Below are 22865 nucleotides of genomic sequence, written 5' to 3'. Positions count from 1 at the left end.
GATAATTATAGTAAAAACTGCTTATTACCGAGCAGTTTGTTTCTGAAAACTAATAGAAAAACAAACAAAAACTCAAAAACAAACGAAAACTTTTCAGAAAACTATTAGAAAATAAAACGAAAATTTAAACACTTGTTTTACTTGAATTACGGCAATTTCACCGCTGAAAGTTTTCATGGCTCAAAGAAATTTTGTTGCGCTATTATAACCATTTTGTTTGATTTGTTTGCTCGAAGTTAGACTAAATTACAAACTTTTCAAGCCGGTCGTTCACGAACTTGAGAAAACTTTTTAAATGTCGTTGGAATCACGACTGAATGGGCTTTAAACTGAAGTATAATGAACCATTCCAGGAAAATTTTTCGTTGCTTGATGTTTTGGTGGGGAAAAAGAAAAAAATGGATAGCCGGTAGCTTTACAAGTGACTCAGAAACTTCCCACGACAGAAACAAAAAATATTGTGTCGTCCTAGAACTTGTACTTATTCTACGATTTTTGTAAATAAGGCTTAACGGACAACTTTTTTTCTTCAAAAATTGGATAAAAAACAATAAAATTTCGAAACAAAATCTTACATGCTTTCAAAGTTGTAGCAGAAAATTTTTTAATTTATCATTCCCGAAAATGCGCCAAAACAAATTGAAAATTACTTTTACTGGAGTAAAAATAAATTTTCGTGGCTTCAACAAAAATTCTGGGCGCAAAAAAATTACCGTGATTCGCAAAAAAAAACAAGTTTCAATTAATAAAGTTACTCAGTCAGGTACGTGGGAGAAAAAAAGATAAACGGTATATGCTTAGACAGGTTGGTAAATTATTTCCTAGACCTTCTGCAAATCGCAGAAACTACAAGAACAAAATTTCATTTTATTGAAAGCTTATCTTTGTTTTATAGGCATGCTCGCTCGCTGTATTCGCTGAAAATGCGTCGACGAAAAAAAAAAATTTCGAACTTTGCCATTTTCAAAGAACGGAGCAATTTTTGCCATAATTTGCCTTAATTTGACCGTTATGTTCAAGATCTTTTCTTCTAAAGGAAAATTTTCAACAATTTTTCTCAAATTCCATAAAAAATCATCTTGTTTCCTTATCTATTTGTTATTAAGAGTCAATGAACATAGTTCAGACTCTTATAAAGGTCGCAATTATTTTTTTTTTTTCGTTTTTTTTTAGGAAAAGTCGTAAAATTTGTTTCAAATTTTGTCACTTTCAAAAATCGGAACAGTTATTGCCAGAACATGCCCTAAATTGACCATATAATCACGATTTCTTTTAAAGAGTCGATGAACGTAGTTCAGACTCTTTTATAGGTCGCAATGATTTTTTTAGGAAAATTTTTAAAATTTGGTCTGGCTCAAATCCTTTTTTTCGCGGGTTAAATTCTTTTTTAATTTTGAGTTCAATTCGTCTCCTTTGTTAAAAAAAAGCCAAATTTCACTATGGAACAGCAAAAGTGTAAGCGTAACAAAAAACGTGATTGACTTCTAGTAATTCGAAATTGGAATTAACTTTTCAGGATTCCAAGCGAAACAGAAAACTTGCTTTTCAATCAAAACTTCTTCTGGAAAGTCAAAAAGCTTTAAAGGCATCAGAGGCGGATATAAGATTTTCTCGAGGGGACGTGTTTTCAAAAAGTTTTGCCAATTTTTTGTTATGTCAACCAAATTGATTTTTCGAGCTCTCCCAAAGCACTAAAAAGTCCTGGTTTTTGCACAATTTTCTGCGCTGCATTCAAAATTTTAAAAACGCAGCCAAAAAAGTCATTTTTAAGCACCCATTGGAAAGTTTTGACCAAAAAATTGCGTTTTTTCGATGCGCGCTTCCCCCTCAAAATTAGTATAAATTGGCACCGAAGGCGCCTTTAGAAACTTTCTAGGGTCCCTCACAAAAAATGGATTCCTCAAAACAGATTAAAGGGAAGACTCATTGGGTCGGCAGGGGGTCAAATCTTTAAGGAGAGGGCGTCCGTCACCCCTCCCCACCCCTAATTCCGCATCTGGAGAGCATCTATGTTTTTCGAGAGTTTGATTTTCGAGAGTTGAGATTATTTCAAGAAGCTGGTAGGGATTATTTTTTTGCAGTTTAATTGTGTTCGTTGAATCTTTTTCAGTTGCCTGTTGGCTATGTTATAAAAAATCAATGAAGATACTGAAGATTATATATATCTTGATGAATTTTTGTATGTTTTTTTTTTCAGGAAGAAATCTTCAAATTTTTTTACGCTCATTTTTTTGTGGTTTAGTTTTTGATTCACTTTTGAATTTTATTCATTATTTTTGATTAAAGAATGCTAAACTCCATTATTGAACAGCAATTGTGTAAAGATAACGATAAAAGTGATAGGCTTCTATTTTCGAAAGTGAATTTCAACTTTCAGATTTCCAAATTTCAAATTTTTCCAGTTTTTCAGAAATTGGGTTAATTTTTATCAAAAAGGCGCCAGTCAGAAATTGCTCTTGAAATTCAAAGAGCGTTAAGGTCATTCTTTTTTCTATTTCCTAGCGTTCATTGACTCTTTTCACTCCCGGGTCGAGATCCCGCTCAAAAACCGCTCAAGATATGAACGGTTTGAGCGGTTTTTCAGCAAGATTTGAGCGGTTTGAGCGGTTTGGGCGGTTTGGGCGTTTTTTTTTTTGGAAAAACCGCTCAAACCGCTCAAATCTTGTTTAAAAAACCGCTCAAAAACCGCTCATTTCTTGCGGTGATTTTTGAACGGTTTTTCAAGCAAGATTTGAGCGGTTTTTGAGCGGTCTTATAAAGAAAACCGATTAAAACCAACAAAAAGGCCTGGAAAGGTAATGTGACTCCGGGTTGACATCCATAAACCGAAAATGCTTATTTTAAATTTCCCCACACCGAAAAAGCTTATCATACAATTGCCTGCATCAAATGTATGGAAAAATGCTAATCATACAGTTTTCATACAATTTCAAAAACCCTTTGAAAAAAGATTCAATCTAGTTTCTCCAGCTATTTGAACCAAATACAACAGTCTGGTGATGGAAAATAACTACGTTTATTTTTTTTTGAAACAAAAATGGTTATCATACAACTTCCATATATGAAAATTGTATGATAACTATTTTTTCATGAAAGGCAAGATTTTCAGAAATTGTTCAAACTTGTTTATAATTAAATTTAAATTATTTAAGAGTGCTTTTGCTCAATTTGAAGGACATTGCTCATCAAAAACGAAAATTTAATTTGAAGCTAAAAAATTAGTTATCATACAATTTGCATATATGAAAATTGTATGATAACCATTTTTTCATAAAAGGCAAGATGTTCAGAATAATGTTAAAACTTGTTTTTAATCAAATTTAAAGTAATTAAGAGTTGTTAACCGCTCAAACCGCTCATTTTGAAGCAAGATTTTGAGCGTAATTGTCTAAAAAAACCGCTCAAACCGCTCAAATCTTGCTTCAAATTAGGTGAAAAATCTCGACTCGGGCACTATTTGTTGGTTATATTTTCAGGTTCCAGATCCCAAACCAGATATGGCGTCGATTGGAAGCAGGGATTCGAACTGCAAGAGTGGATGTCCGCAGTGCCAGTCGCTGATGTGCTGCTGCGCTAAGGGTTACCTCTCCTCATTTTTACATTTCATTCTGGTAGTCGATTTATTTTTATATCTTTTTAAAGCTAGGGTTTCAAAGGAGTAGCTAGTTTGTGTTAAATCGATTATAGCATTGTTTTTTATTAGAAGATGCAAGACCAAATACGCCCGAGAACCTGGCCACAGAAGTTCTCGGTGACAAAAAGCATGTCGTCTTCAATGAAGTTGTCGACAAAAGAGACTAATTCATCATGGGTTGAAAAAGAAAGAGCAAACGAGATCAATTTGTTTCTTCAGAGAAGTAGTGGGACTGTTACAAAATTTTCATTTCAATACTTTTGTTTTGTTTTAATTCTGATACAAAATATTCAACAAATTACGCTTTACAACTTTCAATGCACTTTCTTTTGTCATTTTAATCGATGAGAAAGGGGTTAATTTTGAGCAATTCCTTCGAAAGAAACTGAATCATATGGTATTTATACCATGGTTTGAGGCCATTGAACCATTTAATGTACAAAGACCCTGTTTGTTTGCATCTAGCCAACATTTAATTGGCGGATGTTCAACAATCCGCCATATCTACAAACCGTCATATCTTGTAGCCGAAACTATATCAGAGTTATGTAAAATAAATTTTAACAAGTGACCGCCGCAATCGCGCCAATTTGTGTTGCGAGCTTGCCCGGATAGGGCTTGGACATTTAGGGCCGGTTAACGCCGCAAAGTGGCCACGCGCGTTTACCGGCTACCTTAAGCCATCGCTACAAAGCAGCTTTTTTCATGTAGTTCGGCTTTAAGATCCGCTAATCTCAGTTTTCGGCTTGTTGCCTACCATCTCTGAATTACTCTTGCACAATCATTTTTAGCCTGAAGTTGCTGTATAGTTATTCACCTATAGTGATGCAATATTGCTAACTTCTTATGTGAAACTTGCGCAAAAGTGAAGTCGATAGAAGAATTAGTACTGTCATAAACTTTGATTGATAAAAATGCAACGTAACTCGATTTTCAAGGTAACGCTCTGTTCTGTTAAAATCAGCAAAATCCAGCAAAGTTCTCAAACAAATTTCATCAAAAAATGCGTCTCAACTTCAGCAGTTTTGAATTGTCCGAAACCTGTAATGCCAACAGGTCCGGTGGCCAAATCGTTTACACAAACTCCCAAACTTACATACGAAGAACTTCTTAATATGAAAAAGGACAAAATAAACAGATCGCTTCAACCCTACTACAAAAAACCTCTTGTAGTGTCATCAGCCAGTATGCAATGGATATTTGACTTGGACAAGAAAAGGTACCTGGATTTCTTCGGAGGAATCGTTACGGTTTCGGTTGGACATTGTCACCCAAGATTAGTTAAGGTCCTGAAAGACCAAGCTCAGACTCTATGGCACACAACAGCTATTTATACTCATCCGCAAATCATAACTTATGCTGAAAAATTAGCCTCAAAGTTTCCGGACCCTTTGAGCGTAGTTTATTTCGTCAATTCGGGGTCTGAGGCGAACGACATGGCAATTCTTTTGGCACGTCTCGCTAGTGGCAACTCGGATTTATTGGCCTTGAGAAATGGGTATCACGGAATGAGTCTTGGAACCATGGGCTTGACAGCAGTTCCGAAGTGGAACTACAATGTTCCGAACAGACATAACATTGTACACCTGGGAATGAGAGTTGATCCTTATCAAGGACCTTATGGGGGTCAAAACTGCCGCGATAGCATCTCACAAGTCCTGGGACGGCCTTGTGATTGTGGTCAAGGTCAATGCAAAGCTTCGGAGTTGTATGTTCAAGAGTTTCAAGATACTGTGTCTTACATGACGAGTGGAAAAATTGCCGGGTTCATCGCGGAATCAATTCATGGAGTCGGAGGTGCCGTTCAGCTTCCGAAAGGGTTCGTTAAAGGTGCGTTTGAACTAACTCGAAAGCACGGCGGGGTTTGCATTTCAGACGAAGTTCAGACAGGCTTCGGAAGACTCGGAACTCATTTCTGGGGGTTCGAATCTCACGATGTTGTTCCAGATATTGTTGTAATGGCAAAAGGAATTGGAAACGGTGTCCCACTAGCAGCAGTTGTAACTACTCCAACAATAGCCAGTAACTTAACTCGCGCTCTTTATTTCAACACCTACGGAGGAAATCCGCTTTGTTGTGCTGTTGGTGAAGAAGTTTTGAACGTCATTGAAGATGAAAGTTTGCAGCAAAACGCAGACTACCTTGGCACGAAGTTACTTCTCGGGCTCATGGAGTTGCGAGATGAGTTTGAAATTGTTGGTGATGTTCGTGGAAAAGGATTAATGGTCGGAGTTGAAATGGTCGAGGAAAAGGAATCAAGGAAACCCCTGAATTCGGAGAAGTTTTTGAAGATTTTTGAGGAAATGAAAGATTTGGGACTTCTGCTTGGAAAAGGCGGGCCAAATGGCTCTGTGTACAGGCTTAAACCTCCTATGTGTATTACAGATGCCGATGTTGACTTCGCGTTAGACGTTATGCGACATGTTTTGACAAATAACTCATGAAAACTGATTTGGTGACAGCCAGATATTTTTATTATACCCATTCCAAATTATCTATCTTGATTTGTATGGCAGAGATGATTAGAAAAGAAACTGAGAGTTTACAGCAGCTGTCATTGTAGAGGTAGAGTGTTAGAGATAACGTTCTGAAAATTGGTCTAAAACAAAAAACATAGTTGTAAAAAAATAAATATCGATATCAGAGTTTGAACTAGAAGTAAAATACCCTCCTCAGCCTAAAAATTGTCTGGTTTTGAGATGTTGCTTCTCACATTATTTTAGATGTTTTATTCACTGATACTTTTGGCTCCGCTTTTTCATTTTTTAATGATCTAATTTAAATGCAAGTTGTTAACGAATACGTTAAGATGCCTCAAAACAAGGTCTTCGAAAGTTGGTTAATTTTTCGGACTTCAAGATTTAAATTTGAAATTGTTTCTGACCAATGACAACGCTTCAAAACCAGGGGGGATCTAGAATTTTCTCGAGAGAGACCACCGGGGAAAATGTTCAAAAACTTTGTCGAACTTTTAGTAGGTCGACCACATTATGATTTTCGAGCTCTCTCAAATCACTACAAAGTCCTTAGATTGAAATTGTTTTGCCGCAGGCGATTTAAAAAAAAACAGAAAATACGCTTTAGGCATCATTCGTAATTAATTTTTGACCCAAAAAAATGCGTTTTTTGGTGCGCATCCCCTTCAAAATTAGATCGTATTGGCGCCGAACACATAATTACCCGCGTTATCAAGAGCATCTGGCGCCCTGTGGGTCCTCAAGTGTATGTTGTCCTCTGGAGTGTACATGGTATCTGGCTCATCTGGATAGTTCATCGGCTGCACCTGGTGTTGTTTCATCGAGTGGCTTCTGGACTGGTCTTCTGGGTGGGTGCGCCAGTCATTTGGGCGCGAGAATGTTGATTGCTAATTTAAAAAGTATGATTAAATCATTTATCCATGAAATGAAGGACTAACATACAGCGAACTGTTCGCATTTTGATAGAAAACAGCCTTTCAAGAAACGAACAAGATTGAACAACGTTTTATGTATTCAGATCCAGGGAAATTTGGCGTTTGAATGACATTCTGTTTGCTAAAAATCTGCTCGTAGAACTGCTGTAGTTTAATTTTTCCGTCTTAAGGAAATTTTTTCAAGGCAAAAAGATTTTTTTTTCACTTTTGAAATCAATTTTTTCAGCAGTTTTTTTACATAAGCCGTGTTTTGCAGCGTCCAACTGTTTTGATCGATTAAAAAACTGTCGTGTCATTGCTGAGATTTTCTAGTGTAAATAAATCTTTTTTTAATGCTATTGCAGTAAGGCGTTATGCAAGACTATTAAATATTTAATTTACTAAAATGAGCCTGCTTACATCAGTTCTAAATCGATCAGTTTTTTGAAAGGTGATCAATTCCACCTTATTCTCATCCTAATATTGAAACATAGCCAACAGAGAGTCTGAAAAATGTCAATGAATTCAAGAACACATAAAAAAAAGTTAGACTTTTTTGAATTTTTTTTTCTCGAATTTTAGAGAAAAAATACATCACGTTAAAGCTCTTTAGTTTTCAAGAATCTTATATGATACATTTTGTTTCATAAAGATAACCCACATCATGAAAATTAGGGCAAATGTAATTGTTTTCCACATAGGCTGAAGGTGAATATTGATCCAACTAAATAATAACTGCCTTACATTTTAAGACCACATGGTTACCAGACCATTTGCATAAATAATTATAAAGACTACAACAAAGTTTTAAAAAAATTGTCTTCAATTTTTCGTTGTTTGAAAATCACTGGTCCCATTTTTCTATTGGTTTCAATTTCAATAAGAAATTAGAAGCATTCGAAGAAAAATGAAACCTGGTAATGAAATTCTACCACCTATCATAAAACCGTTACCATTAAACACCAGATTGCTGTAAATGAATGCAATTGTCATGAGCCACCTACACTATCCGGCTATTTTACTCAATGAAATAACGCATAGTTTTTTATATTTAGTTGAAAAAAATTAATTTAAATATTAAAAACTTAAGTTAGTGTGAAAACTTGCTGTAACCGTCATAAATACGAATTTTCTTCAAATTTGAAAAAAGTATAAAGTACTTCCGATTCGGTTTTTCCTAGATTGGAAAATGCCATGCCAATTCTGGAAAATTCGAAAAAACCTATTTACAGCCTATATTAGTTAAGATTATCTTTATCATCAATCAAAAGAACATTATCGAACAAAAAACTCATCTTCAAACAGCAACATAATACTAAACATTATGAAAAATCATTGCTTAAGATAGCTCTACCAATTTGGAAAAACATGCGAGAACATAATAAACTAGCGAAAGCTCTAACATATAAAATAATTAAATCCAAACTTATGTTTTTTCATACCTTGAAGATAATACAGTGGCACTTTTTTAAAATTTACTTGACACTTAACAATGTTGTTTCAATTCATTCTATTTCTAGATATTTTTTGATAAATTTATTTTGTTTCAACCATCTATGATTTTTAATGAATAAAGTGTTTCGTTTTTATATATGTTTAATAGCCGGTTACTGTTAGTTGTTTGAGCCTTCATATTGCCCCTTTTTCATTTCAACGCTATGTGAAACGTCCCAAAATGGCTCATCTGAGCAAACAAATATTGTACCCGAGCACTACCCGTACCGAACGAAAGCTGTTTTTCTAGATAGAAATTCTATGTAGATTATCTCCCCAAGTTTTCCCGTTTTTTCTGTACAAAATTTCTTATTTCTTATCTTAGGTTAGAAATAAACCATTTCTATTCTGAAAAATTAAAAAAAAAATCAATTTTTTTAAAACAAATTTTCGAAAGTCCACTTCAAGTTTTGTCACGCGTCTTGTTTTTACAGAAGTATTTGTTTTTTTTTTCAAGACAACAATACCTCCGAATGATATAAGAAATGTCAAAAAAGAACAATTAAGAAATCGAAATCGGTCTGAAAAACTTAGCTGCGAAGAAATTAATATCTTTCGACCCTTGTACAGATTTGATGAATAAAAGTTTGGGCCTGCAGAAGCCGAAGAGTGAAAATTGATGCTGATTCCACTGTTCGTGTGACCTCGTTTTCTTAAAATCACCGAAGATTAAAAATCGTCACAGAAAATAGGCTGTTGATTACTTTTGATTTTCGCAAATGGGATTAATATTGACGATGAAATTTTCTGTTTCTAATCAAGTCAATTGATGCAATTTAACCTATTTAAGAATTTTTTCTTCTGTTCTAGAGCATAGATTTAGAAAGTTATTGACCTTAAATTGGATAAGAAAAAAGGAGTTTCTGCTTAGAAATATCCCAGATTAAGAAAATTTCTGAACAGAAATTAGATTAGAAAAAAACTTTTTCTGATTTAAAATAGCCCAGATTAAGAAAATTTCTGAACAGAAATTAGATTAGAAAAAAGCTTTTTCTGATTAGAAATAGCCTAGATTTTGAAAATTTCTGACCAGAAATTGGATTAGAAATAAAGTATCTATAGAAAATCCATGCTTTATTTAAACATTTCGCAAAGAATTCCTGACCAGAAATTGAGATCGGAAATTAAGTATTTCTTGACATAATTAAAGAATTTTCTCAGTACGGGTAGTGAACTTAAACTTTTGAAAATGCTAATAGACTGCTTTAGTCACCTTAGAGGGCAGTCTGTGGTTTGAATGGATAGTACTGCTCCTCTCCAAGTGGGTCTCCATCCTAGTCAGCACCTCCTTCTCCTTCCGGTTACGTCTGTTCAGCAGCAGAACTGTCACCCCAATCAACACAAACAGCCCAATTGCTATCACTATAGCCATCACCAACAACACCTAAAAAAAGATATACGAGAAACAAGGATAGCCGGCTGCAGTGGAAGTAGCTCAGAATTTTCCGGCCACACTGATTTAAGAAAAAATAATAATTAAAAAACAACTTGAAAATTATAAAAATGAAGATTTATTTGCATAATTTTTGTCACTTTTTGTCCAAATTTCCTTTTATTATTTTTGTAGGAAGGGCGTTTGAAATAGGTGAACTTATTCTAGAGTGAGTGTTAATAATAGATAAAATAGAGGTAAAAATGTAAGTAAACTTTAACTCGGAGGTCAGTCTCTATTTAGAAATTGTCTGAACTAATCTGAAAATGAATAGTATTTTTTTGCTTAATTACTTAGTACAAAAAGTAGTCGCTCTTTCAGTTTAAAATGACCGGAGGACGCTTTTAAAAATTTTTAATGATGATTATTAATGCTAAAACGGAAAACAATTCGCTTGATTTTTAGGGAAAAATTTTTTGGAAAATAGCTTTTTCGATCATGGAGAATTTTTTGAAGGAAAGTTGAAGCCTTAAATCAGAACTAGAAAACATTTTGGCCCAGACGCCAATTTCGGCTGCAATAATGGTATCTCGAGATAGTGCTAGCCGCAAAAAAACGGCCATGAGTCGCAAAAAAAAGAGCTTCGCTCAACAAAATAGAGCAGTCTAGAATGTGGGGAAATAAGAGAAAAGGACAATGCTTAGACAGACTGGATGGCCTTTCACAGATATCTGCGAAGCGCAGAAACCACAATTATTGCCTAATTTCCATTCAATTTGTTTTCATGGAGCGAAAAAATCTGTTGTTATGCAGATTGAGTCCCGGATGACACAGGACCGTATAGCCGAAAATTTTAATTTGAATTATTTATAACTCTATCATTCAGTCCGTCTGTCTGGAGGAATTCCCGCCTAAATTAGTACCATCATTAGAGTGTCATCGTCATCGCTGTTGCTTGTCGGCCGCTGAGTGGTTGTGGTTGTGGTTGTGGTTGTTGTTGTCGGTAGGGTGGTCTGTGGGATTTGGAATTTGGATCCATCGTCATCTGTATTGAATAAAAATGTTGTTACACATTTGTAGGAAAACTGTTTCCGACAAAAAATAATGAGCTAGTCAAATTTTAGCTAGAAAAGCGATCGAGTAACGTTCGTTATAAATGAAAATTAGCAAATTTTACTAAACTAAATTTAGAAGCTTCATTTAGCGTACATTTATATTTTTTGTTTTTATGAAGATAATTGATCCGTGTCTGGCTGCTACTGCCTCTCGTACGGGGTGGGTCTTGTGACTATTGACAATGATTTGGAAATTTTGACGGTTATCTTCAACGTTTCAGCCTCATTATTTAAACAAATTCGGGCTATCATGCAACCATTTCAATTCTTCCTCTTATTTGCTATTAAGGTTAGTGCATAAGCTCGGTATATGGTGACTGATTGTTTCGTATGTGTTTCAGATTCCTTCTTGGAAAAAACTTTGGTTTCTGAGTGTTCTCAAAACATGCTTTGCTCGCCAATTTTTGAGCATGAATTTGTTGGATTGGCTCAAATATTGCTTCTGGTGTCACTGAATATGATTGCTTACGTCTATGCTAAGCTGCAGGGGCGGATCTAGGATTTTCTCGAGGGGGGGGGGGGGGAGCGGATTTTCAAAACGTTTTCGAAAATTTTGACGACCTTTTTTTTAGATCGATCAGATTGATTTTCCGAGCTCCCAAAGCAGTAAAAAGACCCTGTTTTGGCCAAATTTTCTGCGCCGCAGGCAATTTATTGAAAAAACAGGTCAAAAAAGCCGTTTTTGGGCACTTTTTGGAAATTTTTGACAAAAAAACGCGATTTTTTGGCGCGCGCTCCCCCTCAAAATTAGTATTTATTGGCACCGAAGGCGCCTTTAGAAAAATGTTAGGGTCGGTCGGCCAAAAATGGATTTCTTAAAAAGAACCAAAGGGGGGACCCTTTGGGTTGGCAGGGGTTCGAATTCCTGAGAGGGAGAGGACGTTCGCCTACCTGCCCGCACCCCCCCCCCCTAAATCCGCCCCTGATAAGCTGCCCTTATGAAAGAAATAAATTTTTTCTTCTTCTGCCGTCCCGTCAAAATAAAATCTAGTTGATGATTTTACTTAACTAATTAGTTCTCCGGGCACGCAGTTCAATTTTCGGTGCAAATCTTACCAGCACTACATGCCATTTGTTGTTGTTAGCCCCCAGTCCGGCATGCTCAAACCAAGTTTTTGAGATTGTGCGACTTCGGTTGGCCGAAAGCACAGGTCAATTGGGGTTAGAGTAGTGGTATTGTTGGAACAAATGAAAAGGTGTAAAGCGTGTGTGGTGAAGTACAGTGGGGGCAGTTTGGAGGACATTTGTGTCTATTCTGTTTGACTAAGTGTTCAAAAAGGGACTTTATCCGGACTTTAATTGGGTAAGGGTTCGGCTGGAGCCGTGAGGGAGGGATTGTTCAAAAAAGGAGTTATCGGGGGTTCGAGTGGCAGTATTTTCGGAAGAAGTGCATCTGCAAAAGCCTGATCGACACTTAGAATGTTTAGTGTTTTAAAATCGATTTGTAAATTTGAGAGGCGAAAGAACAGGAGAGCACAAAAAACTTGCCATTCTGCCTCACATTGGTTTTATTTTTTTCTACGTTTGAAGGATCCAAGTACTATTAATGTTAATTATCTTTATTAGATTGAAATTGCACAAGTTATTTTTTCAAGCTTTTTTAACGAACACGAGTACTAGAGCCTCTTGTGTTAACTCGGAGAAGGCACATTTTGCTGCTGATAGCTTCTTTGAGTCTTTTTGTTCAGACTTTTGAAGAAAGTGAGGAATGTATATGCTAGAGTTGGCCTTATTTCATTCAGACCAGTTTCACAAATGTCTGAACAGTAGGGGTATCATTTTCTCAAGCTTCATGTGGCCAGCCGAGTGAGCACACCACTATAGTAACCTGCCATGAGTATTGCTAAAATTGCTTGTTTGATAATTTCTCACTACAAATTCGGTGAAAATTGAATTGAGGCAGCTAATTGGTTTTCTTAACGCCATACATGACTCAAATTGCAATAACATATAATCTTTGATTTTATCAGCTTAAAATTTAGTTTTGCCAGTTTTTATTTTAAAGCTATTTTACAGCCCAATTACAACCTTACTGCAGAATAATTTTAAATGACGATGAATCTATACCTTATGTCTTATGGATGGATCATCAATTAAATTACATCCAATAAACCCCTCATGATGTTTACAGGAACAGACCCTGAAAATTCAATGATTATTTAAACGCTGTTACAGCAAACCTAATTTTAAAAATAGGCCCGGAACTTATAAACACACCTCTTCATCAGAATTGGATTCATAAACGTACAGCACTAAAACAAGCCACACTCGACGGAGCAACCCAAAAATGGTTTTCAATTTTACCAACAGAAATAAAATCAGATTGGAAACGTTTTACACAAGAATTTTCAAAAATTTTTGATTCGGAAAGAAATAAACACCATCAAAGAGTTTTTTTTTTGCTAAAACTTTAAAGGCCAGTGCTAACAATCAGGGCTTTGCCCTGATACGAGCAGTCTTCTATTTAATAGGTACTTTTTTAGGAGGAAAAACTCAAAAGTGCTTGCCCAGAATTTATTTTTTGACTGTTATTTTTTCGTCCAGTGAGTTAAGTTGTACCATTTTCTTGAGCGTGAATTTTAATGATACGATTGATAAGGCTTTTTATTCCGAGGCAGGCAGTACTTTGCTTATTTTCCACTAGTTGATGATCAAGCTTCATTTCTACAGATGGCTCAAATTGCCCTGATCAGTTGTCGTAATTGGGCTCCAATTATACTCACCTCCAGCGGCAAGGACTGTTTATCCAAGTGTTTCTTTATAGATCAGCAAATCAAAATGATCAAACCATTCCTTCAAAAATATTCAAACACTGCAGAAAAGTAATGGAGAGCGTTTGCTTCATTCGATGGATTAACTAATGAGAAGCAAAAAGAACCGACAGCTGTTTCACAAATAAACCATCATTAGCGTCCGCTTCGAAATGATTTGAGTAAGTTGATCAGCTGAAGATTTTTCAAGTTCTTTCAGAAATTAAAACTATATGTTTTGCATTGACTAACTGAGCACAAAAACATTCGATGTCGCCAATTGCTGACTGGCCGCTGAAGTTGAAAGAGCCTCCAGTACTTCTATCTTTTTGTCCTCCAACACCTCAGGTCTGTCCTCGCCCGGTTCGACCGGGAACACAATGGTGTAAACGGCCTTGATGCTGCCAGGGGCAAAAGACACGCAGTCCAGCGAGAGGGGTGAAATGTTGTGGGACAAAAGATAATCGGCCAACTGAAACAGCATTTTTTTGGGAGGACAACCTTCAAACTTCAAAAAGCTACAAAAAATCAGTCGCTTCCTGCTTTATACTGTGCAGCCAATTACTATAAAAAATTAATTTATAAAAACTCAAAATTAAGTTAATGTTAAGTATTTTCTAAATTGGCCCTTGCTTGACAACAATTTTTTTGCCTTGACAAAAAAATGATTTAATTTTTTTTTTGAAAAAATCAATGCTGCTGAATCCATGTCGAAATTTGAGCTGCGTCAAAATCAAAAACAACCTGATAAAATTGATATTTGAGCAAAATTTTAATCAAAGCTCGTATATTCCATCAAACGAGCTTTACGGAAGTTTTTTTTTGCATTGAGTTTTGACGAATAAGTTCTTAAAACATCGTCGTAAACCTCACAAGAGCATAGATTGAATGCTATTCGTCGGCCGCTGGTTTGATTTGGTACAAAAATTACACCTGAATTTGAAAACCTTAGCATATCTTTTCTCCTGGATAGTGCAAATCTACAGTAATTAAATAACATCCAGTGCAAAAACGACATCACAATATTGAAAGCGATTCATGTTTTTAACTGCAATAATTGAACACCGACAAAAAAACTAAATCTTTATCATAGCTAGCTAGCTTAAATTGCTCAGCACTCAAACTGATAAAAACTTGTGCTGGTTGAATTTGTTCGGACTAATTGCGGAACCCACAAACAAAATCCGGAATCCACTTACAAATCGCACATTATGCTAGCAATAGCAGAATCCGCCAAAAAATTCTAGAGTACGCTAAAATATGGTAGAACCATTTACACTTTCAGTTTTTCATTTGTTGCGGATTCATTTATAGGCCGACAAGATTTAGGTTAAAATGAATTTGTTCGTGACCTTTCCACTGCAACTCGGTGAGTCTTCCGCGTTGTCGTTTTTATCATGTTTAAAGACTTGTTTCCGGATTCCGCAAGGATACAAACACAATTTGTGTTTATCGTAAAGATGTCTATTCAGTGATTTAGTTTTTTGTCGGTGCTCGCAGAAGAAAAACGCTGTTTGAGTGCCATGCTTTAACAGTCAGCCAAACATACTGCAGGGGGGTGATAATTGGCATAACTACTTTCGTTTTTCGCGGCAAATCATCTCAGGGATTCGATCCCATGCCGACCCAAAGATTTTCCCCTTTGTACTATTTTGAGATAACTATTTTTGGCTTACTGACGTTTGTCTAAAAGCGCCTTTGATGCCAATATATACTAATGTTGAGGGGGAGCGCGCGCCGAAACAAACGCGATTTTTTGGTCAAAACTTCCCAAAAAGTGCCTAAAAACAAATTTTTTTGGCCTGCTTGTTCAAAAATAAGCCTGCGGCGAAAAAATTTGGCCGAATCAGGGTCATTTTAGTGCTTTGGGAGGGCTAGGAAAATCAATTTGGTCGTACTAAAAAAAGGTCGACAAAATTTTCGAATTTTTTGTGAAAATCTGCCCCCCTCGAGAAAATCCTAGATTCGACCCTACTGGAACATCAAAGCAATATTGTCTTTAGTTCGTCACGATTTGTTGTAAAAAGATGTTTGGCTCAATTTTCGAAGTCAGCTAAAGATTCAGTTTTGCAGTTTTCGTCTCAATAAATCACCAAAAACTACGAAGGCTTGTAGTCAGCAAAGAAGAGTCAACAGATGATTAGATTGAAGATGAATTTTGAAAAACTAACAGTTAAAACGATAATTTTAAACCCAAACTTGGTAAAACTGTCAGCTCAGCTTAAAAAAAAACTTTTTTACACGCAATATCTAAGCTAAGAGCAGCCAGTCAGATTCGTTCATCGAGCTGATGTTGATTATTTTAACCAATTCAGTTGCTGAATTCACAATTATTTAAACAAAAATTAAAGGTTTGAAAAACATCGAAAATTTTGTCGACCTTTTTCTAGACCCAGATATTCTGAGCTCTCCCATGTTACCATATAGACTATATTTTGATCAAATTTTCTGCGCAGCAGGCAAAATATTGAAAAACGGGCCAAAAAAAAGCATTTTAGGCATTTTTTGGAAAACTTTGAACGAAAAATCGCATTTTTTTGGGGCATCCTTCCTCCTCAAAATTAGCATATATTGGCGTCGAAGGCGCCGTTAGAAAAATTTTAGGGTCAGTCAGCCAAAAATGGATATCTCAAAATACTACCCCCTAAATCCACTACAGGGCGGATTTTTAGGCCATGCCTCCCCTAAACGTCGAAATTTTACTAAAAAATGAATCAATGTTATCAAAAATTACAAAACATTATTGACGTATATTGAGTTTGGCAACAGATACATAATATAATAGAAAATTTTTTTTTCAGGCTGATTGTACGCATTCCGATAAATTTGTTTGATAATAATTACATATATTGAAAGATGAAAACTTGATCATCAGCAAGAGGCTTGATACAAACTAATCAATTTCAGTTAAAAAACGAACATATTCATTTGCAACATTTGTGGTTAAATGTTTTTTTTTCATCGATTTCATTAAACAGACCCCGTTTTTTCAAGAATAGAGGATTTTTGTAATGATACGACTTTAAATTAATCAACGAAGCGTCCATTTTATAATTAGCGTACATTTGTTTTGAGTTGATTGCACTGCTCCCTGAAAGCATCGGAGGTGGAGTCCAAAAGCGCATCGTCAAATGTCCCATCATAGGTCAACTCAAAGCTGAAGGAAACAGCTTCTAAAATAGGAAAATGATCCGAAAGATGTCAGAAAGAAACATGGCACTTCCTCGCGCTAGCATCCTTGTGATAATACCGGACTTAACTCGCCCGGGACAAAATCCCCCAAACGAATCAGGGGCCCCCTATGGTACTATGCTCGATCCTGAAATTTTTTTAAGACGCCTATGGCGCCAATACGTTTTTAGAAAAGCGAATTTTTTGGTTAAAACATTTCGAAAAGTTCGCTGAATGGCTTTTTGTTCTGTTTTAACAAACATTTGCCTGCTGTGCAAAAATTGTTTTCAAAATAGGCTACCTCAGATGCTTTACAAGAGCACCGAAAATTTACCTAAAATTTAGTTGATATTTATAGTTGTTATCAGTTAGAAAAGTATACCTAAAAAAAAGATTTGTAATTCAGGGTGAAAACCTTTTTTGTTCACGGGTTCCCGTTTTTTTATATTTTTTTTGCACTCGCAAGGCATACATTGCGTATATAGAATTATACAGCAATGCATTCATGAAGAGCATTAATTATTATCAAGATAAGATAATCTATCATGGTTAATACACTGTGACAGTTGGTTAAGCTCACCTGATTATAAAGATACAGCAATGAAAACAGAATTGCTGCTGTACCAATTTATTACACTTCAACAGATCAGGTGAGTTCATGTTTATTCTCTTCGAGTTTCATACTAAGAGTTCAAACTTTGATGATTTCTCATACCATCACATCCTCCTTCCTTTTCTACAAAGATCTGTCGGTATTGAATCTCGATAGTGTTTTGCTGGTTTTCGCAATCGTGAAGTTCGCTTGGGTTCATGTAAGACCGCTTCAGGATCATCGTCTCGAGTTGGTGACGGTTGTTCTTCGTTTTCATGTCGGTGACAAGGTTTCATCGTCGACTCTTCCACTCGTTCCATCGAGGGTATTGGTCTCTTGACTGTATCTTGTTGTCGCGAGAATAGTCCGGTTTGTATTAATTCCACGACGAACGACAAAAATGCAGGCTATGCTTCCGTGTCTTTGTTCGGCTTGAAGAGAATTTTTTCACTTGCATCAAAATTTTCGATGGGAAGTATTTTGGTTTCTGTCCAAAAACAATTTAGCTGGTATTTTTCCCTTCACTTTGGAAGTATTTCTCTGCGTCCTTAGTACCGTTGGAGAAACGCAAAGAAAACGACCGTTGGCATGTTTAATCGTCTGGACTGCGGTTTCTGCTAGTCTATTTGCTCTTGGTAGGTGGATCGGTGAAATTTTTGAGACTTGCGCCATGCTTTGAAATCAGTGCTCTCAAAATTGTGCTTGTAGCCAGATACTCAAATTTTTGGTTCTCTAAGTCTTACAAAGACCGCTGAAAGATCTTTGCTGACAGTTAGAGTAGTTCTGTCATTTGTCGAGAATGCTTCTCTCTAGCCACTTCCTGAATCAATACTAACGAATATGTTTCCTTGCTCCCTGATAGGTTCTCAGTCACTATGAATTTGTTCCCATATGTAGGCTTCTGACCACTTGGAAATTGTTTTTCCAAGCTATGGGCTGTTATTGTGACAGATCTTGCATCTGGAGACAAGTCGTTTCACGTCTTTTGGCATACCAGGCCATGAAGCAAGCATTCTCAAAACCTTTGCTGATGCTGGTCTTCTTGAATCGCTAATTTGTCTTCTGTGTCTCGGTTGTCCATAATTTGTCTTCTGTGTCTCAGCTGTATGAAAAATACAACGCCCGTGTAGACGAGAAAAACTTTCTTGTGCTCAATGTTTCAGCTTTCTTCTTGAAATGGCATTCAACTTCTGCGCACTGCCTGAAACCACCTCTTTTCATCCGTTTAAAAACGTTTTGGAATGTTCGATTCGATTGGAGATCGCTTTTGATTTCATACAGTTTCATTGTCTGCGTGTCTCTGAAGTAGATATCGTTATACAAGAAAGAGAGTTTTGCTCTTCCGGTGTCTCACTATGAAAAGGTAGTCAGCTCAGAGCGTCCGCATGGGGATCTGCTTTCTGGCACATACTTGAATTTATAGTCGAATCCCATCAGGCAGTATCCCATCTGCTTTTTCTATCTCTCTGTCTGGCGCAAAAATGTACTGCAAGGGTTTGTGATCTGATCGTAGAGTGAAACTGCGCCCCAGTGAGAACTGTTTCAGTCGTGTTCTCTTTGTAAGTCGGAGTTTTTGCGCTCAGCTGATCCAGTGATCTACGGCTCAGTTCATTGAACCGTAGATTATTGAATATCCTTCTTGTGAGGCTGACCCGCAAACTACCTGCTCTGAAGCATTGTTAGTAACAGCCCTTTCTTTGCCTGGGGTTAAATATGAACGGGGTTAAAATTTGAGTTCTTGTTTATACTCAGAAAGCACTTGTCGTGTTGGTCTGTCCCTTCGAAGTCTTGACTCCGTGAGTCAATGAGCTGGAGCATATCGATGGCAAACTTCGGAATTATTTGTCCGTAGAAGTTTGCCAGTGAACAAGTTGATTGAAGTTCTTTGTGGTTCGCGGGTACTTGGTGCTCCGAATCTTCTCAACAAGCCTACCATCAGGCTTGGTGTTTTTTAGTAGAATCTCAACAGCTTCAAAACAAAATAATTGTCAGTGGTTTCTAGTTGGCCTTGGTCTCCTTGATGATGAAATTTTTTCTTTGAGTTGTCCATTGACTGCCGTCATACACTTTTTGTTTTGCTTGCGTGAAATTTGATCAACAAAGACAGAGAATAAAAGTATCTGGAAAACTAGTTTTGCGAAATATTGGCAGTTTTGAGTGAATACTGCAATGGTTCTGGTGGAAAAAACCGAGGACTGGTCGGAACTTGCTCAGTCCATTAATTTCATCGAAGTTAATTTTTCCGCATTTCGAAAATTTCGGTTTGTTTCAGCATACGCCATCATTGAAAATAGGCATTTTCTTAACATTAGCGAATTTGGGTTATTCAACTTGTTTTAGTTATTGGGGATAAATTAAAAAACTTATGAACGATTTAAAGTTTTTTTAAGACCGACTGAGCTGAATTTCCGAGGACTGGTTTCTGGACACTTTTTGAAAATATTTGACAAAAACTTTTTATTTTTAAATGCGGGCTGTCCCCTCAAAATCAGTGTTTTTAGGCTATAAAAGGACAAAAAACCTTTGGGTGACAAAAATATCAGTCCAAATCCTGAGAAGATGTTAGTACCTACTACATTGCTTCAGACCCCTCCCCTCCCCAGTCCACCTCTGACTGACTAAGAAACCTTAGAAACCGTGGGCAAAAATTTTCAAAAAACGCCAATTGTAGATTTCAGGGATTGCTTCTCTAGGTCCATTCTCACTCTCTAACTTAACGGCACCGCAAAGTGGTCTCTTTGGTAGTGAATTCAGCGGGGCGACCGAGATTCACTACTATCCACAATCCCGAAAGGGTTGAGTTGGTGGCAACTACTCCGTACTGTATTCTGTTACTTGCCCCTTTCTATGCTTCTCTTGCGGCTGTCTCGCTCACTCTCGCCGATCACAAGAATTTCCAGTAATACTTAATTTCAAATAAATAATGGTCCATATACAGAAGGGTCCAGGCGGTATGAATATAATCTAGTAATCTAATCAAAATTAAAGGGTCCGCGATCAATCAACACAATTGGCTAATTGCAATTCGAGTTCCAAATAACGTAGCCAATAATTGTTTCTTTTCTAGAGAATCTTAATTACTGAATTACCCACAGTAATTCCGCTCAATCACTCAGTCCGACCTACATAAATTAATAGTGTCGCTAAGGATCACTATTCCTTTGAGGTACTTTGACTGATCTCTTTACCTCGCATTTCCTGATTCTCTAACTATTGAGAACCCAAATAATCTCACTACTAGTTATCTCTCTTTAGCATTTATTGTTCTCTAACTAACTGAGAACCAACCGTTCGCTCTCACAGCACAATTGTTCTTCTCTAGCTAACGAGAACCGACTACTCTCTCTAGTAATTCCAATGTTCTGCCTAAGGGTATGCTGCTTGTTATTCTCTATAATATTTGTCTATTTGAGTCTCAAAACAAAATAATTGTCAGTGGTTTCTAGTTGGCCTTGGTCTCCTTGATGATGAAATTTTTTCTTTGAGTTGTCCATTGACTGCCGTCATACACTTTTTGTATTGCTTGCGTGAAGTTTGATCAACAAAGACAGAGAATAAAAGTATCTGGAAAACTAGTTTTGCGAAATATTGGCAGTTTTGAGTGAATACTGCAATGGTTCTGGTGGAAAAAACAGAGGACCGGTCGCAACTTGCTCAGTCCATTAATTTCATCGAATTTATTTTTTCCGCACTTCAAAAATTTTGGTTTGTTTCAGCATACACCATCATTGAAAATAGGCATTTTCTTTACAAAAGCGAATTTGGGTTATTCAACTTTTTTTTAGTTATTGGGGATAAATTAAAAAAATTTCTGAACGATTTAAAGTTTTTTTAAGAACGACTGAGCTGAATTTCCGAGGACTGGTTTCTGGACACTTTTTGAAAATATTTGGCAAAAACTTTTTATTTTTAAATGCGGGCTGTCCCCTCAAAATCAGTGTATTTAGGCTAAAAAAGAACAAAAATCCTGTGGGTGACAAAAATATCAGTCCAAATCCTGAGAAGATGTTAATACCTACTACACTGCTTCAGACCCCCCCCTCCCCAGTACATCTCTGACTGACTAAGAAACCTTAGAAACCGTGGGCAAAAATTTTCGAAAAAACGCCAATTGTAGATTTCAGGGATTGCTTCTCTAGGTCCATTCTCACTCTCTAACTTAACGGCACCGCAAAGTGGTCTCTTTGGCAGTGAATTCAGCGGGGCGACCGAGATTCACTACTATCTACAATCCCGAAAGGGTTGAGTTGGTGGCAACTACTCCGTACTGTATTCTGTTACTTGCCCCTTTCTATGCTTCTCTTGCGGCTGTCTCGCTCACTCTCGCCGATCACAAGAATTTCCAGTAAAACTTAAATTCAGATAATTAATGGTCCATATACAGAAGGGTCTAGGCGGTCCGAATATAATTTATTAATCTAATCAAAGGGAAAGGGGCCGCGATCAATCAACACAATTGCCTAATTGCAATTCGAGTTCCAAATAACGTAGCCAACAATTGTTTCTTTTCTAGAGAATCTTAATTATTGAATTACCCACAGTAATTCCGCTCAATCACTCAGTCCGCCCTACTTAAATTAATAGTGTCGCTAAGGATCACTATTCCTTTGAGGTACTTTGACTGATCTCTTTACCTCGCATTTCCTGATTCTCTAACTATTGAGAACCCAAATAATCTCACTACTAGTTATCTCTCTTTAGCATTTATTGTTCTCTAACTAACTGAGAACCAACCGTTCGCTCTCACAGCACAATTGTTCTTCTCTAGCTAACGAGAACCGACTACTCTCTCTAGTAATTCCAGTGTTCTGCCTAAGGGTAGGCTGCTTGTTATTCTCTATAATATTTGTCTATTTGAGTCTCAAAACAAAATAATTGTCAGTGGTTTCTAGTTGGCCTTGGTCTCCTTGATGATGAAATTTTTTCTTTGAGTTGTCCATTGACTGCCGTCATACACTTTTTGTATTGCTTGCGTGAAGTTTGATCAACAAAGACAGAGAATAAAAGTATCTGGAAAACTATTTTTGCGAAATATTGGCAGTTTTGAGTGAATACTGCAATGGTTCTGGTAGAAAAAACAGAGGACCGGTCGCAACTTGCTCAGTCCATTAATTTCATCGAATTTATTTTTTCCGCACTTCAAAAATTTCGGTTTGTTTCAGCATACACCATCATTGAAAATAGGCATTTTCTTAACAAAAGCGAATTTGGGTTATTCAACTTTTTTTTAGTTATTGGGGATAAATTAAAAAAATTTCTGAACGATTTAAAGTTTTTTCAAGACCGACTGAGCTGAATTTCCGAGGACTGGTTTCTGGACACTTTTTGAAAATATTTTGGGCAAAA

At 36.6% G+C, this 22865-nt stretch overlaps 2 protein-coding genes across 2 annotated transcripts in view; one reads left to right on the top strand and one right to left on the bottom strand.

The window, feature by feature from the left end:
* The first annotated feature begins 4208 nt into the window (after nucleotides 1-4208).
* LOC134841244 (alanine--glyoxylate aminotransferase 2, mitochondrial-like) lies at nucleotides 4209-6280 on the top strand. Its single transcript, XM_063857099.1, has one exon. It carries the CDS (start codon nucleotides 4549-4551, stop codon nucleotides 6076-6078), a length of 1530 nt encoding a protein of 509 aa, XP_063713169.1. The 5' UTR covers nucleotides 4209-4548; the 3' UTR covers nucleotides 6079-6280.
* LOC134841594 (uncharacterized) overlaps nucleotides 6119-22865 on the bottom strand; it is a 106073-nt gene continuing 89326 nt past the window's right edge. The window contains exons 28-33 of the mRNA XM_063857626.1: nucleotides 16820-16929; nucleotides 14009-14228; nucleotides 10815-10936; nucleotides 9733-9903; nucleotides 6815-6998; nucleotides 6119-6233 (exon numbers count right to left, since the gene is read on the bottom strand). Of these exons, the coding sequence (XP_063713696.1) occupies nucleotides 6208-6233; nucleotides 6815-6998; nucleotides 9733-9903; nucleotides 10815-10936; nucleotides 14009-14228; nucleotides 16820-16929 (833 nt within the window). The 3' untranslated portion in view covers nucleotides 6119-6207. The remainder of the gene's footprint in view (nucleotides 6234-6814; nucleotides 6999-9732; nucleotides 9904-10814; nucleotides 10937-14008; nucleotides 14229-16819; nucleotides 16930-22865) is intronic.

This window comes from Symsagittifera roscoffensis, chromosome 3 (genome assembly GCF_963678635.1).
Source record: "Symsagittifera roscoffensis chromosome 3, txSymRosc1.1, whole genome shotgun sequence".
In the NCBI taxonomy this organism is placed as follows: domain Eukaryota; kingdom Metazoa; phylum Xenacoelomorpha; order Acoela; family Convolutidae; genus Symsagittifera; species Symsagittifera roscoffensis.
The sequence above is the reverse complement of the archived record's forward strand: the minus strand, read 5'-3'. Positions and strand labels throughout refer to the sequence as shown.

Coding starts and splice junctions, on each gene's coding strand:
- LOC134841244 (XM_063857099.1), top strand. CDS start 4,549: ATGCAACGTAACTCGATTTTCAAGGTAACGCTCTGTTCTGTTAAAATC.